Source organism: Oncorhynchus mykiss, chromosome 5 (assembly GCF_013265735.2).
Source record: "Oncorhynchus mykiss isolate Arlee chromosome 5, USDA_OmykA_1.1, whole genome shotgun sequence".
Lineage (NCBI taxonomy): Eukaryota > Metazoa > Chordata > Actinopteri > Salmoniformes > Salmonidae > Oncorhynchus > Oncorhynchus mykiss.
Window position 1 is genome coordinate 22,437,391 of NC_048569.1, and position 15,401 is coordinate 22,452,791.

The window sequence follows — 15,401 nt, forward strand, 5'->3', positions numbered from 1 at the left end:
TTGTCCATCCTCATCTCCTCCATCCTCCTCTCCCTTAATCTCCTCTTGTCCACCCTCATCTCCTCCATCCTCCTCATACTTTATCTCCTCTTGTCCATCCTCATTTCCTCCCTCCTCATCTCCTCATCCTTTATCTCCTATTGTCCATCCTCATCTCCTCCCTCCTCCTCTCCTCTACCTTGATCTCCTCTTGTCCATACTCATCTCCTCCATCCTCCATCCTCCTCTCATCTCCCTTGATCTCCTCTTGTCCACCCTCATCTCCTCCCTCCTCCTCTCCTCATCCTTTATCTCCTCTTGTCCATCCTCCTCTCATCTCCCTTGATCTCCTCTTGTCCATACTCATCTTCTCCATCCTTCTCTCCTCTACCCTACTTTCTCCTCTTCTATCCATCCCTTCCTTTCCACTCCTCTCACTCTCTCCTAGCACTATCCTCTCCTCCTCTTCTCTCCTCCCCCTTCTCTCTCTCTCCCTCTCTCTCTCTCTTTCACCTCTTCCAGTCTCTTTCTCCTCTCACTCTTCCTCCTCTCCCTCTCTCCTCTTCTCTCTTACCCCATTTTAAATCACCTAAAACATAAAGCTTTAACAACAACTGGTGAAAATGCCTATCATGTAAATATAGGAAAACATCATAAACTTCTGGATTTGTTAGTAATGTGTTCCAGATTAATCTATAAAACACTCATAGGATCACATGGTGCAACGACTGGACAAACGAACAGGCAGCACGCTGAGGGCTGAAAAGTGACAGACCATAGTCTCTCGCCACTACCGTGAACAGATTTCAGCACCAAGGACAGCTCTGCCGCGCGAGCCGAGTCCTCAGGCACAGCTGCAACCAGATTCATACATGCAGGAGCACACATACACCCACACACGCACACACTTGAGCAAGCAGCTGAGGCGTAGGGAACATGCCCCATGCTCTGTCCCTTTGACCGTCAGATCCTACCAGAAGGGAGAGCGTGTACGTCATCACACTCCAAAGAACTATTGTGCTACGCAAAACCCTAAATCACTTTCAGATGCTTACTATGCCTACGTGAGGTCATATAATTGTAAATGATTAGGTTATACGTTCTTAAAACCTTAACCAGCAGCAGCAAGGCACCAGGTGGAGGCATGACTGCTTACAGTTATATCCCTAACTGAATTTGTGTTCGTGGAGTGGATGCCATCTTACCTGTGTGTGTGTGTGTGTGTGTGTGTGTGTGTGTGTGTGTGTGTGTGTGTGTGTGTGCGTGTGTGTGTGTGTGTGTGTGTGTGTGTGCGTGTGTGTGTGTGTGTGTGTGTGTACTCACCCAGCAGAACCAGCACGCTGAGAAGGTTCAGCAGAATCATGGCAGGTTCCAGAGCAGTAATCCTGAAGTCACGAGTCGAATGCGAGCTGTCCGGTTCAGCCGTTAACGGCTAAATAAATAGGTAAATCGGTAAAACAGAGACACATCTCCAACACTGCTCCTCGCCGGTTAATAATCCAAAAACCAGAGCCGCGCCACACGAACCCAGAAACACACACACGAACTCAGGTCTTCATTTGAAACCACACACACATATAGTAGGTTACACAGGCACGCACAGACGCACTCACACACACACTCTGACGGGGTGTTTTCATGTGAAATGTACTGATAACGTTAACATCCTCTCTGAAAGGAGCAAGAGTTGGAAAGAAAGTTCCCCGCTAATAACAGCTGTCCATGCGAAACAGGACCCGCTGCGGAGCCAAGAACCTGCTCGTTGGCTGTCCCGGTATCCGTTAAACGGTTCGAGGGTGCCCTGTTCCGGGCCAGGAGAGGGATGGTCTCTCTGACATCGACTGGCTGATTCCGTTAAAAACGCTGTCTTCTTGACCACGAGCCAACGCAATCAAACTTCCCAGTGTTAGTGTGTGATAGAGGAAGGTGCGCGCGCGTGTGTGAGCTAGAAAGAGAAAGAAAAAGAGAGATGGAGCGACAGGGGCAGAGAGGACGTCAGACAGCAAGTAGTATGCTATTTCTAACTAGGTGGTTCTTCCGGACTCGTGGAGGCAGCTGATGGCTGTTTAATACAGATGTCCTTAAATCAATTAAACTTCCGAGACCGGGAGTGTGTATGTGATGGTGGTACACCCTCCAACCTGGGGAGACAGTTACCCAGTAATAGATATAGCGGAGAGTTCTAATTCACTCCCAGAGCCTAGACCCTGTCCGCCCGCCTTTCAGTTACAGCGGGAGAAAAGCAGTTCGTGTTCTATCATGGGAAAACTACTTCTTTCTTTCGCTCTCGCTCTCTCTTTCTCTTTCTCTTTCTCTCTAACTGATGTTGCATTTCGGCCCTCGGGGCTGTGCAAGTCACCGCGAACGATATGAGAGTAAGCGTGTTTTACACAACACACACTCACCCAAACACTCTCAGGCCTATACACACACACAAACAGACATACACACACTGGTTTATATAGAGAACCGAGACCGTGCATGACCTGGGGTGTAGGGCACTCATCAAAGCGAGTGAGGCTAATACACACAAACAAACAAACACAAACACAAACACACACACATAATACAAAAATCCCCACAAAATTCTGCTGGTTTAAGTTAGAGATATCTAGAACACTGCCTCCCCTTATGAGTTAAATCATTACCAATATTACTCTCTCTCTTCTCATCACTCTCTTTCCTCACTAACATCATATCACTCTATTTCTCTTTCTTATTATCTCTCCCTCTCCTCTGTCTTTCTCTTTCTCATTATCTCTCCCTCTCCTCTGCCTTTCTCTTTCTCATTATCTCTCCATCTCTGTCTTTCTCTTTCTCATTATCTCTCCCTCTCATCTCTCTTTCTTATTATCTCTCCCTCTCCTCTGTCTTTATCTTTCTCATTATCTCTTCCTCTCCTCTGTCAATCTCTTTCTCCCTCTCCCCTCTTCATTTCTCCCCTCATCCCTCTCCTCCTCTCTCCCCCACCCCTCTCTCCCTCCTCCCTTCCCAGTGGAAGACAGTGGGGTCAGTCCCAATGAGCCGGACCTTTAATTTAATTACCCAAGCGGGCAGAAAGACAATTAAGTCTAATGAATAATTAAGGCTGATTAATGAGCTGAAGTTAAAGGATACATCAGTGATAATGATGGAGTGATGTTAAATGGGCATGTTAGATGCCCTGGGGCTGTTTGAGCTTAAGGGTACAAGGGAAGGAGATGGTACCTAGGATCTGAAACTATCTTACTGATTAATCACACACAATGTATGTGCCGATCCAGGATTTGAACAAGCAACCTTCTGGAGGAGATGAGAGGAGATTGTTTTACACATTGGGTAATACAACTCTCTCTCTCTCTCTATGCCAGTACCCTTATAAGAGCAGAAAGATAGTTGTTTCCTTCTCAGTGTGTTCTAATCTTCAAGGTATTTTCTCTCTGTTCAGCAGAGGATGCTACAGATAGGATCTTAATTTGAGACAGTTTGCTACAGCAGGAAAATAATCTTTCAGCAACAAGACCTTTGAATTATTATGTGGATTATAATTAATGGACATTTTTGTAGGGGTTGATACATTTGGGAAAATCAAGTCTGAAATTTCTTAGTGGAAATTGTAAACTTCAAAAGCATTTTTTAACCTCAAATACACTACAAGTTTAAAATGTCCAGTATTGCAGGAAAGTTCTCCAGCAACAGGGTGGTCAAATTAAGATACTACATCTGTATAGGACTATCAATACGTCCAGTGCCTATACTGACTGCTATAGTACTTAGATCAACACAGCATGTGTATCAGTGCATTCTGAAAGTATTCAGACCCCTTGACTTTTTCCACATTTTGTTATGTTACAGCTTTATTCTAAAATGGATTAAATTGTTTTTTTCCTCTCATCAATCTACTCACAATACCCCATAATGACAAAGCAAAAACAGGGTTTTAAAATTTTCTGCAATGTATAAAATAAACTGAAACATCACATTTACAGAAGTATTCAGACCCTTTACTCAGTACTTTGTTCAAGCATTTGTCAGCGATTACAGCCCTGAGTCTTCTTGGGTATGACGCTACAAGTTTGGCACACCTGTATTTGGGGAGTTTCTCCCATTCTTCTCTGCAGATCCTCTCTAGCTCTGTCAGGTTGGATGGGGATCGTTGCTGCACAGCTATTTTCAGGTCTCTCCAGGGATGTTAGATATGGTTCAAGTTCGGGCTATGGCTGGGCTACTCATGGATATTCAGAAATTTCTCCCAAAGCAACTCTGGCATTGTCTTGGCTGTGTTCATAGGGTCATTGTCCTGTTGGAATGTGAACCTTCTCCCTTGTCTGAGGTCCTGAGCGCTCTGGAGCAGGTTTTCATCAAGTATCTCTCTGTACTTTTCTCTGTTCATCTTTCCCTCTATCCTGACTAGTCTTCAAGTCCCTGCCGTTGAAAAACATCCCCACAGCATGATGCTGCCACCACCATGATTCACTGTAGGCATAGTGCCAGGTTTCCTCCAAACGTGATATTCAATCTTGGTATCATTAGACCAGAGAATCTTGTTTGTCATGGTCTGAGAGTCCTTTAGGTGCCTTTTGGCAAACTCTGGCCACTGTACCATAAAGGCCTGATTGTTGGAGGGCTGCAGAGATGGTTGTCCTTCTGGAAGGTTCTCCCATCTCCACAGAAGAAATCTGGAGCTTTGTCAGAGTGACCACCAGGTTCTTGGTCACCTACCTGGCCAAGGCCCTTCTCCCCCGATTTCTCAGTTTGTCTATTTAGTGAGGCTACCAGAGAGCCTTTTTCATTGTTTCGTCTACAACACATTTTGATTATGTAATAATTGTTGCATATTAATTTATGGCTCTCCTCTCTCCCTACAATTTGAGGTTTGTGCTGCACCCAATCCTATAGCTGTAATCAAATCAGTAATCTGTTCGCTAGCTCAGGAATTGTTTTTGCCTGTGCTACTGAAGGATATATCGGACTGCTAATACAGGACTTGTAAAGACCTAGTGCACTACTTTGGTGAACATTTTTAATTTTCAAAATAAATAAATGATTGCCAGCGCTACAGACGGCTATATCAATCGGCTAATGGGGGACATTCAAAGGCCCAGTGCACGACTTTGTGAAAAAAGAAAATGGTTCAAAAAAGAAATACTTGCCGCCCTAGAGACGGCTATAGACAGGACTAGTAAAGGCCCAGTGCACTACTTTTATGAAAACATGTCATGTTCAATTATTATCACATTGTAAAATGATGTATTAAAACTTTTCAAGGGGTGCTGCACCCCTACTTCCCGTGGCTATTTGTAGGTAGGCTACTCTGATTTTCCAGGCGCTTTCTGATCACTGATCATATGCTCCCTCCCGCCTTTGCTAATGACCAGTCATTGGTCAACAGTCAAGGTGCACAACTTTTAACTTCTGAAGCACAGATTAATGTTTTTTAAACAAGAATTTGGTGTAAAGCCATAGGCCTATGTTATTCACCAGATCAAATAAGCAATGGTATAAATATAAAATACAAATGGTAGGCTATAGGCTTATGTAGCCTATTAAAATATGTAATATATATTTCCCATTCAGTTTCACACTTGCAACCCACAAAACCTTCTCACTGCTCTAGCTCACCCGACTCTTGTTGATTGACGGTTTACTAGTCCACTCAGAGGGCCGGGTGTGCGTTTCACTATTCAATCGATTTTTTATGCGAGTGTGATACTGTCTCTGGCTGCATTGAGAGTAATCAACACAGACTCTGTGCAACAAAATTAGTGACAACATTTTACAAAACCTGGCCAGATCATTTGAAGTCATCAGTCTCAAGTCAAAGTTGAGTCCCAAGTCTTGAGGCTCCAAGTCCAAGTCAACTCTTAAGTCATCAAATGTGTGACTCCAAGTCATGTGACTCGAGTCCACTCCTCTGGTGTGTGTACATGCACACATTTGTGAAAGTGTGTGTGTGACTGTGTGTGTGTACATGCATGTCTTTCTGAGAGTCTCTGTGTGTGTGTGTGTGTGTGTGTGACTGTGTGTGTGTGTGTGTGTGTGTGTGTGTGTGTGTGTTCATGCATGTCTTTGTGAAAGTGTGTGTTTGTGTGTGTGTTCCACAGATATTGTCCTACAGTTGTTTTTGGCAGCAGTGTGTTTGGCAGAAAGCCTGAACAGATACACACCCCCTCAAATCTGAGAAACAGCCCACTGCTGCTACTAACTGTGTGTATTTGTCTGTGTGTTCATGCGTGCTTCTTTGCGTGTGAGTGAATGTTTCTGTGTCTGTGCGTGCGTGCATGGGTGAGTGCATTTGTCAGTGTTTCTCAGTATTTACATAAAATGTTGCCGATGGGCTGACTGACAAGGTTATCTTCTCAGAATGGCAGCAGACAACATCACCATTTTCGCTCCCTCCCTCCCTCCCTCACACACACACACACACACACACACACACACACACACACACACACACACACACACACACACACACACACACACGCACACACACACACACACAGAGACTCTCAGAAAGACATGCATGTACACACACACAGTCACACACACACTTTCACAAATGTGTGCATGTACACACACCAGAGGAGTGGACTCGAGTCACATGACTTGGAGTCACACATTTGATGACTTAAGAGTTGACTTGGACTTGGAGCCTCAAGACTTGGGACTCAACTTTGACTTGAGACTGATGACTTCAAATGATCTGGCCAGGTTTTGTATCTATTCTCTCCTGTGCTGACCAAAAATGTTTTGTTGACACTTTATTCAGAGTAGGCGACAACACAAACTCTCATGTGGAAGTTTTTTTTATTCACAACATCAAATAACACTTACCAACTACTGTATATGTGACCAAAATATACTGTATATGTGACCAAGGCTAATTAAAGGACCTAGAATGAAGCGACCAATAATTTGCTTATGCCAATGGTATTGTGTCTATATATTGTTTTTGGGTCACACTTTATTTGGATAGTCCAGATTGTCTGTCTGTAGATGCTCTTTAGAATAAGGGTAAGGGTTAAGGTTACGGTTAGAACTAGGGTTAGGTTTAGTGGATAGTTAGTTGAAATGTTACTGAAAGTCTGTAGATATTCAGTACTGCATCATCAGATGGACTATCCAAATAAAGTGTTACCTGTTTTTGTGTTGTTTTTATTAGTGAGTGTAAGTATGCTTATGGTTAGTGTGTATATTTCATAAGCATGTGTTTAGTATGCTATTATACAGTATCATTAACATGTGTGCGGTATAGCATGTGTCCTTTCCCACAAGATCTCATTGTTTCCCTTCAAAATTTGGCATGTTATGGATGGTCTACTTTTTATGCATTAATTCCCTATGTTTACAGGGTAAAATTCCCTATGTTTACAGGGTTAATTCCCTATGTTTACAGGGTTAATTCCATGTGGTTACAGGGTTAATTCCATGTGGTTACAGGGTTAATTCCACGTGGTTACAGGGTTAATTCCCTATGTTTACAGGGTTAATTCCCTATATTTACAGGGTTAATTCCCTATGTTTACAAGGTTAATTCCATGTGGTTACAGGGTTAATTCCCTATGTTTACAGGGTTAATTCCCTATGTTTACAGGGTTAATTCCCTATGTTTACAGGGTTAATTCCGTTATGTTTACTGGGTTAATTCCCTATGTTTACAGGGTTAATTCCATGTGGTTACAGTGTTAATTGCCTATATTTACAGGGTTAATTCCCTATGTTTACAGGGTTAATTCCCTATGTTTACAGGGTTAATTCCATGTGTTTACAGAGTTAATTCCCTATGTTTACAGGGTTAATTCCATGTGTTTACAGAGTTAATTCCCTATGTTTACAGGGTTAATTCCATGTGTTTACAGAGTTAATTCCCTATGTTTACAGGGTTAATTCCATGTGGTTACAGGGTTAATTCCCTATGTTTACAGGGTTAATTCCCTATGTTTACAGGGTTAATTCCCTATGTTTACAGGGTTAATTCCCTATGTTTACAGGGTTAATTCCCTATGTTTACAGGGTTAATTCCATGTGTTTAAAGGGTTAATTCCCTATGTTTACAGGGTTAATTCCATGTGTTTAAAGGGTTAATTCCTTATGTTTACAGGGTTAATTCCATGTGGTTACAGGGTTAATTCCATGTGTTTACAGGGTTAATTCCCTATGTTTACAGGGTTAATTGCCTATGTTTACAGGGTTAATTCCCTATGTTTACAGGGCTAATTCCCTGTGTTTACAGGGTTAATTACATGTGGTTACAGGGTTAAAACAGAAACAACACAAAGGTTAACAGCTTAGTCATTCATTCCGAGTGGCTCAGATTAGGGCTATGGTTAAGGGAAGGCTTAATAAGTATTGAGGCTTGAAAGAGCATTGTGAACTGCAGTGGCGCAGTGGTCTAAGCAGAGCAGTCTGGCGCCAAGCATCACCGGATCATGCCCAATGCAGGATACAATCTGGCGATACATTCTTACTGTGCATGACCTGTTTATCAGTTATGACAGATATGACACAGTACTCTAACCACAGAATCTGATGTCATTATCAGCTGTCTCTCCCCCCCCCCCCCCCCCCTGTCCCTATCTCTCTCACTATGGCCTTATATGACATTAGGGAAATTGCTCACATTAATGTAATAATGTTATTAAATAATGGAGACAGACATCTGCTGGCGGAATATGTAATCATATCATATCTAATCCTATCTCGTCATCGCTGATGACTATCTCTCTGGGCAAATCTCTGCAACAGTAAATTATAAACCAATCCCTTTGTAGAGCAAAACGTTTGACATGAAACACGTGACTAAAAACTTTTTTAAATGTTTCAGTTTTTTAAGATCAAATGCAAGGCAAGGCAAATCGTTAGACTGAGGCATACAACACCCCTGCTGTCAGTCTAATCTCTCTCTCTGGGTCTCTATACATGAACAATATATCTGGGGATGAATAATGTATGATGATTGGCTTCGCAACCATCTTCATATCCAATCAGAATGGCCCAGGAGTAATGATCACATTTTACCTCTGGGGGTCACTAGAGGTAATCTACGGTCACACCCTTTAAATGGCACCCCCAGGGGTTACCGTGGAACTTCTCACTCCAATGAGTGAGAATGTATTAGTTTATCAGGCTCTCACCAGGGCTGGAGGGTTGCTTATCTTATGATGATCTAACTGTACACACACACACACACACACACACACACACACACACACACACACACACACACACACACACACACACACACACACACACACACACACACACACACAAACGTATGAAGACCCAGACACAAATATGAGGGTATTACAGGCCTACACACTCTCCCCCTGGCTGCTCTTAGGCCTTATTTCTCCTACTGCACTGGTCATACAGACTGACACTCCCTCAAACCACCACCAGCCAGGTCACTCCAGATCCAATGCAGTATTCGATGTTCGTCCACTAGGGGCAACTTCGCGTGCCATTACCATCAAGCAGAGGCTTGCGACTTGCTAGGACGTTGTGGGTGCCTAAACATAACCGTTGAGTTGTTTCTGTTTCAACCCTATCCAAACCGTAACCCTTAACATTTAAGGGTTAAGGTTTGGGATAGGGTTTACCAATCAGAATGAATGCCTAAAGTTCAACATTTAAACTTCATGTTTATCTGGACAAATGTTGAATACTGTATTCAGATTGTGTCAGACGGTGAGATTTTGTTGCTCTCACATCACTATAATCACACTTATGGTAGTCCGTCGTAGCCAATGATGACTTCTGAGTCAACAGTGAATTCTTTGGTGGCTGTAGAGTCCCATCCGAGATCTACAAACTTTATAGTGCCTTCAGAAAGTATTCTCAGTACTAGACTTTTTCCAAACTTTGTTGTGTTACAGCCAAATTATCTGTAAGGTCCCTCAGTCAATTTCAAGCACAGATTCAATGACAAAGACCAGGGAGGTTTTCCAATGCCTTGCAGAGAAGTGCACCTATTGTTAGATATATATATATTTTTTTAAGTAGACATTGATATCCCTTTGAGCATGAGTGAAGTTATTAATTACACTTTGGATAGTCACTACAAAGATACAGGCGTCCTTCCTAACTCAGTTGCCCGAGAGGAAGGAAACCACTCAGGGATTTCACCAATGGGGATTTTAAACCAGTTACAGAGTTAAATGGCTGTGATAGGAGAAAACTGAGGATGGATCAACAATTTTTTGGTTTGTAATTGTATTTGTATTTATTATGGATCCCATTAGCTGCTGCCGAGGCAGCATCTACTCTTCCTGGGGTCTGGCAGAATTAAGGCAGTTAAACATTTTAAAAACATTACAATACATTCATTACAGAATTCACAATACACTAAGTGTGTGCCCTCAGGCCCATACTCCACTACCACATATCTACAACACAAAATTAATGTGTATGTGTGTGTATAGTGCATGTGTTATCATATGTGTGTATGCATGTGTCTGTGCCTATGTTTGTGTTACTTCACAGTCCCCGCTGTTCCACAAAATGTATTTTTACCTGCTTTTTAAATCTGATTCTATTGCTTGCATCAGTTACCTGATGTGAAATAGAGTGTCATGTAGTCATGGCTCTGTGTCTGTTCTGGACTTGGAGATTGTGAAGAGACGTCTGGTGGCATGTCTTGTGGGGGTATGTATGGGAGTCTGAGCTGTGTGCTAGTATTTTGAACAGACAGCTTGGTACCTTCAGCTTGTCAACATCTCTTACGAAAACAAGTAATGAAGATGTCAAGCTCTCTTCCACTTTCAGCCATGAACGATTGATATGCATGTCATTAATGTTAGCTCTGTGTGTACTTTTAAGGGCCAGTCCTGCTGCCCTGTTCTGAGCCAACTGCAATTTTCCCAAGTCCCTCTTTGTGGCACCTGACCACATTACTGAACAGTAGTCCAGTTGAGAAAAAAAACAGGGCCTGTAGGACCTGCCTTATTGATAGTGTTGTTAAGAATGCAGAGCAACGCTTTATTATAGACAGACTTCTCCCCATCTTAGCTACTGTTATATCAATATGTTTTGACCATGACAGTTTACAATCCTGGGTTACTCCAAGCTGTTGAGTCACTTCAACTTGCTTCTACCTGGATCATGTTTGAGAGGCTTCCATTAAAGAAGACCCTCTGTGTTCTGTTAGATAAGTACGTTTTTATCCACATTATAGCAGAGGGTGTAAAGCCATAACAAAACAGTTTTTCAGCAGCAGACTATGGTTGATAATGTCAAAAGCTGCAACAACAAAAAGCTGTGGTTTCTCCACATCACTAACCTACATGACAGTGTGAAAAGAAGGTAGCCTGTAAAAATACAAATATTTTAAAACATACATCCTGTTTGCAATAAGGATGTTCGGGGAAAATCCACCACTGAGTACTACTCTTCATATTTTCAAGCATGGTGGTGGCTGCAACATGTTGTGTATGCTTGTCATCAGCAAGGACAAGGGATTTTTTTAAAATAAATAAATAAAAGGAATAGAGCTAAGCACAGTGTAACGTTCGTCGTCCTCCTCGTCTGAGGAGTAGGAAATATCGGACCAATGCACAGCGTGGTACCTGTTCATGATGTTTATTTGCCTGAACACTGAAATACAAAATAACACCGTGTATAAAGAAAACAAAATAAACAGTCCCGTGTGGAACAAACACTGACACAGAAAAAAAAAATAAAAAAAATAATCACCCACAAAACACAGGTGGGAAAAGGCTACCTAAGTATGATTCTCAATCAGAGACAACGAACGACACCTGTATCTGATTGAGAACCATACCAGGCTAAACACAACCACAACATAGAAAAAGGAACATAGACTGCCCACCCAAACTAACGCCCTGACCATACTAAAACAAAGACATAACAAAAAAACTAAGGTCAGAACGTGACAGTACCCCCCCCCCCCCCCCCCCCCCCCCCAAAGGTGCAGACTCTGACCGCAAAACCTGAACCTATAGGGGAGGGTCTGGGTGAGCGTCTGTCCGCGGTGGCGGCTCTGGCTCGGGACGTGGACCCCACTCCACCATAGTCTTTGCCCGCTTCTTTACCCGCATCCGTGGTGCCTTTAGAGCGGCGACCCTCGCCGCCGACCTCGGACGGGGGACCCTAGTAGCAGGCCCCAAATGGACGGGAAATTCCAGCAGCGCCGGACAGACTGGAGATTCCGGCAGCGCCGGACAGGCGGGAGACTCATCCTCCCCGTCTGAGGAGGAGTAGGAAGTATCGGACCAATGCGCAGCGTGGCACGTGTTCATGATGTTTATTTGCCTGAACACTGAAATACAAAATAACACCGTGTATAAACGAAACAAACAAAACAGTCCCGTGTGGAATTGACACGGAAAAATAATCACCTACAAAACACAGGTGGGAAAAGGCTGCCTAAGTATGATTCTCAATCAGAGACAACGAACGACACCTGCCTCTGATTGAGAACCATACCAGGCCAAACACAACCACAACATAGAAAAAGGAACATAGACTACCCACCCCAACTCACGCCCTGACCAAACTAAAACAAAGACATAATAAAAAAAACTAAGGTCAGAACGTGACACACAGGCAAGGTAGAAGAAAACCTTGTTCAGTCTGCTTTCCAACAGACACTGGGAGACAAATCTACTTTTCAGCAATGCACTAAATCAGGGTCACTCAGAGTGATTCTTGGTACAGTAGTCTTAATCTAATCTACTTTGAAACAAAAGTATACACCTCACACACATGGTTATAGGCTTAGAAATAATAAAACCCCTCTACCATGTCAGATGTAGAGTTAAAATGTATTACATTTTCAGTTTGCATCCCAATATTACACTTTATATAAATCACAAAAGACTGAAATATAATGAAACTGTTTTACATAGACATCTTTATTAATTATGAAATGATGAAAAATATTATTAACATTCCACCCATGAGGCCAAAGAGGACTTGTTTGGTAATTGACAGCAGGAAAAAGCTGCTCACTAGAGTTACTACTAAGACATTGGATATTCCTGAGTGGCCTAGTTTTGACATAAATCGGCTTGAAAATGTATGACAAGACTTTAAAATGGCTGTCTAGCAATGACCAACAAGCAACTTGACAGAGCTTGTACAATACAGGTTTGCAAATCTCTTAGAGACTAACACAGAATTTACAGCTGTAATCCCTGCCAATGGTGATTCTAACATGTACTGACTCCGGGGATTGAATACTTATCTAATCAAAATATGTTAGTGTTTTATTTTCACTTTGTTTTTAGCATTTTTCTTCTGCTTTCACATTACAGTATTTTGTGTAGATCGTTGACAAAAAATGACAATTAAATCCATTTTAATCCCACTTTATAACACAACATAATGTGGAAAAAGTCAACTGGTTTGAATACTTTCTGAAGGCACGATTTTCAAGCCTTGAGACAATCGAGACATGGATTGTGTATGCGTGCCATTCAGACAGTGAATGGGCAAGACAAAAATGTTAGTAGGTGCCAGGCGCCCCGGTTTGTGTCGAGAACTGCAACGCTGCTGGGTTTTTCACGCTCAACAGTTTCCCGTGTGTATCAAGAATGATCCACTACCCAAAGGACATCCAGACAACTTGACATAACTGTGGGAAGCATTGGAGTAAACATGGGCCAGGATCCCTGTAGAATGCTTTCGACACCTTGTAGAGGTGCAACTCAATATTAGTAAGGTGTTTTTAATGTTTGATATACTCAGTGTATGTCTGTGTTGGTGAAGGCTGGCATGGTTGTATGTCTCCTGAGCTGTTTTTGCTGTATCTTTGTGCTCATTCCTTTCCTCCTCACCTCTGTACACCGCTCTAGCTGCTGTGCCCTCCAGGTCTGTGGGTTAACTGTTGCACTTCTTCAGCAATGTTTTCAGCTGGTCCTTGTAGCGCTTCATCTGCCCCCCCTGTAGACCGCAAACCAAGGTGTAGCTGGCCATACAGGATCTTCTGCAGTTGGTGTTGGGTGACGGTGGCCTCCATACTCTTGCAGTTGGTTTTAGCAATTTCTGTATGGAGCACACAGTCCCGCCAGGTTATTCCCAGAATGTGCTGCAGGCATCCTATATGGAATCTCTCAAACAGCTTGATGTGGCAAGGTGACCCAGGCTTCACAGCTGTAAAGAAATGTGGTGATGCAGATGGCTTGACTTTGGAGTGGAGATGGAGATCCCTGTTTTGGAAGAACCTGCGTCTGAGTTTTCTGAAGGCATCTGAGGCTTGATTGATCCTGTTTTGAATTTCGGTGTCGATGCTGCAGTTCTCTGAGAGGATGGTGCCCAGGTATTTGAATGACGGGACTATTGCCAGTGGTTTGTGTTTAATGGTAAGAACAGGTATGGTGGGTGGAGGGCTAGATAGGAGGAAGATGTAGAAGAGTATTTGTATTTGTCATGGTGTCACAACTTCTGCCAAAGTCGGTTCCTCTCCTTGTTCTGGCAGTGTTCGGCGGTCGACGTCACCGGTCTTCTAGCCATCGCCGATCCATTTTTTATTTTCCATTTGTTTTGTCTTGTTTTCCCACACACCTGATTTTCATTCCCTCATTACGTGTTGTGTATTTAACCCTCTGTTCCCCCCATATCTTTGTGTGGTATTGTTTGTTTGTAAGTGCTTGTGCACATGTTGACTGGTGTGCGTCGGGTTTTGTACCCAAGTTGTTATTTTCTTGATGTCGTTGGTTTTGGAATTAAACTGCTCCGGCTATTACCTAGTACTGCTCTCCTGCGTCTGACTTCCCTGCCACCAGTTACGCACCCCTTACAGAATATCACACCCGAATATGGAGTCAGCAGGAGCAGGTGCCCCTGGTATGGACATCGAGGAGCGCATCCAGGAACACACAGCGATGCTCCACCATCTTGGGGGCCACCATGGACCGCGTCGTCCAAGCTATGGACCGCTAGGAGAGACGGAGAGTTCCTCCAGCACCTCCACCAGCCCAACAGGGGCCTCCACTACTCACTCCCCCTGCACCCGGTTCCAGTGGGATTCGCCTCACCCTCCCCGGGGAGTACAATGGAACAGCTGCCAGCTGCCAGGGTTTCCTGTTGCAGTTGGAGTTATACCTGGCAAACATCCACCCGGCTCCTTTGGGCCGTGAGAGGGTGTCCGCCCTCGTCTAATGCCTCTCGGGGAAAGCCCTGGAGTGGGCCAACGCCGTGTGGGTGGAAAGAGATGTGGTGCTGGACCACTTTGAGGAGTTCACCTGTCGTTTCTGTGCAGTCTTCAACCACCCGGGTGAACGTCTTTTCCACCTGCGTCAGGGGACTAGGAGTGCACAGGAGTTCGCTTTGTACTTTCGGACCCTGGCCTCTGGAGCGGGATGGAACGACAGGGCCCTGATCGACCACAATCACTGCATTCCCCCCAAATATGAATATGCCAATTTGGCTCTCGCCTTCTCCAAAAAGAAGGCGACTCAATTACCACCCCATCGACGGGGGGA

At 43.6% G+C, this 15,401-nt stretch overlaps 1 protein-coding gene across 1 annotated transcript in view; it reads right to left on the reverse strand.

Moving 5' to 3' along the window:
* LOC110522825 (GDNF family receptor alpha-2-like) overlaps nucleotides 1-2,164 on the reverse strand; it is a 79,307-nt gene extending 77,143 nt beyond the window's left edge. Inside the window, exon 1 of the mRNA XM_036977061.1 lies at nucleotides 1,303-2,164. Within this exon, the coding sequence (XP_036832956.1) occupies nucleotides 1,303-1,342 (40 nt within the window). The 5' untranslated portion in view covers nucleotides 1,343-2,164. The remainder of the gene's footprint in view (nucleotides 1-1,302) is intronic.
* Between the last annotated feature and the right edge of the window lie 13,237 nt (nucleotides 2,165-15,401).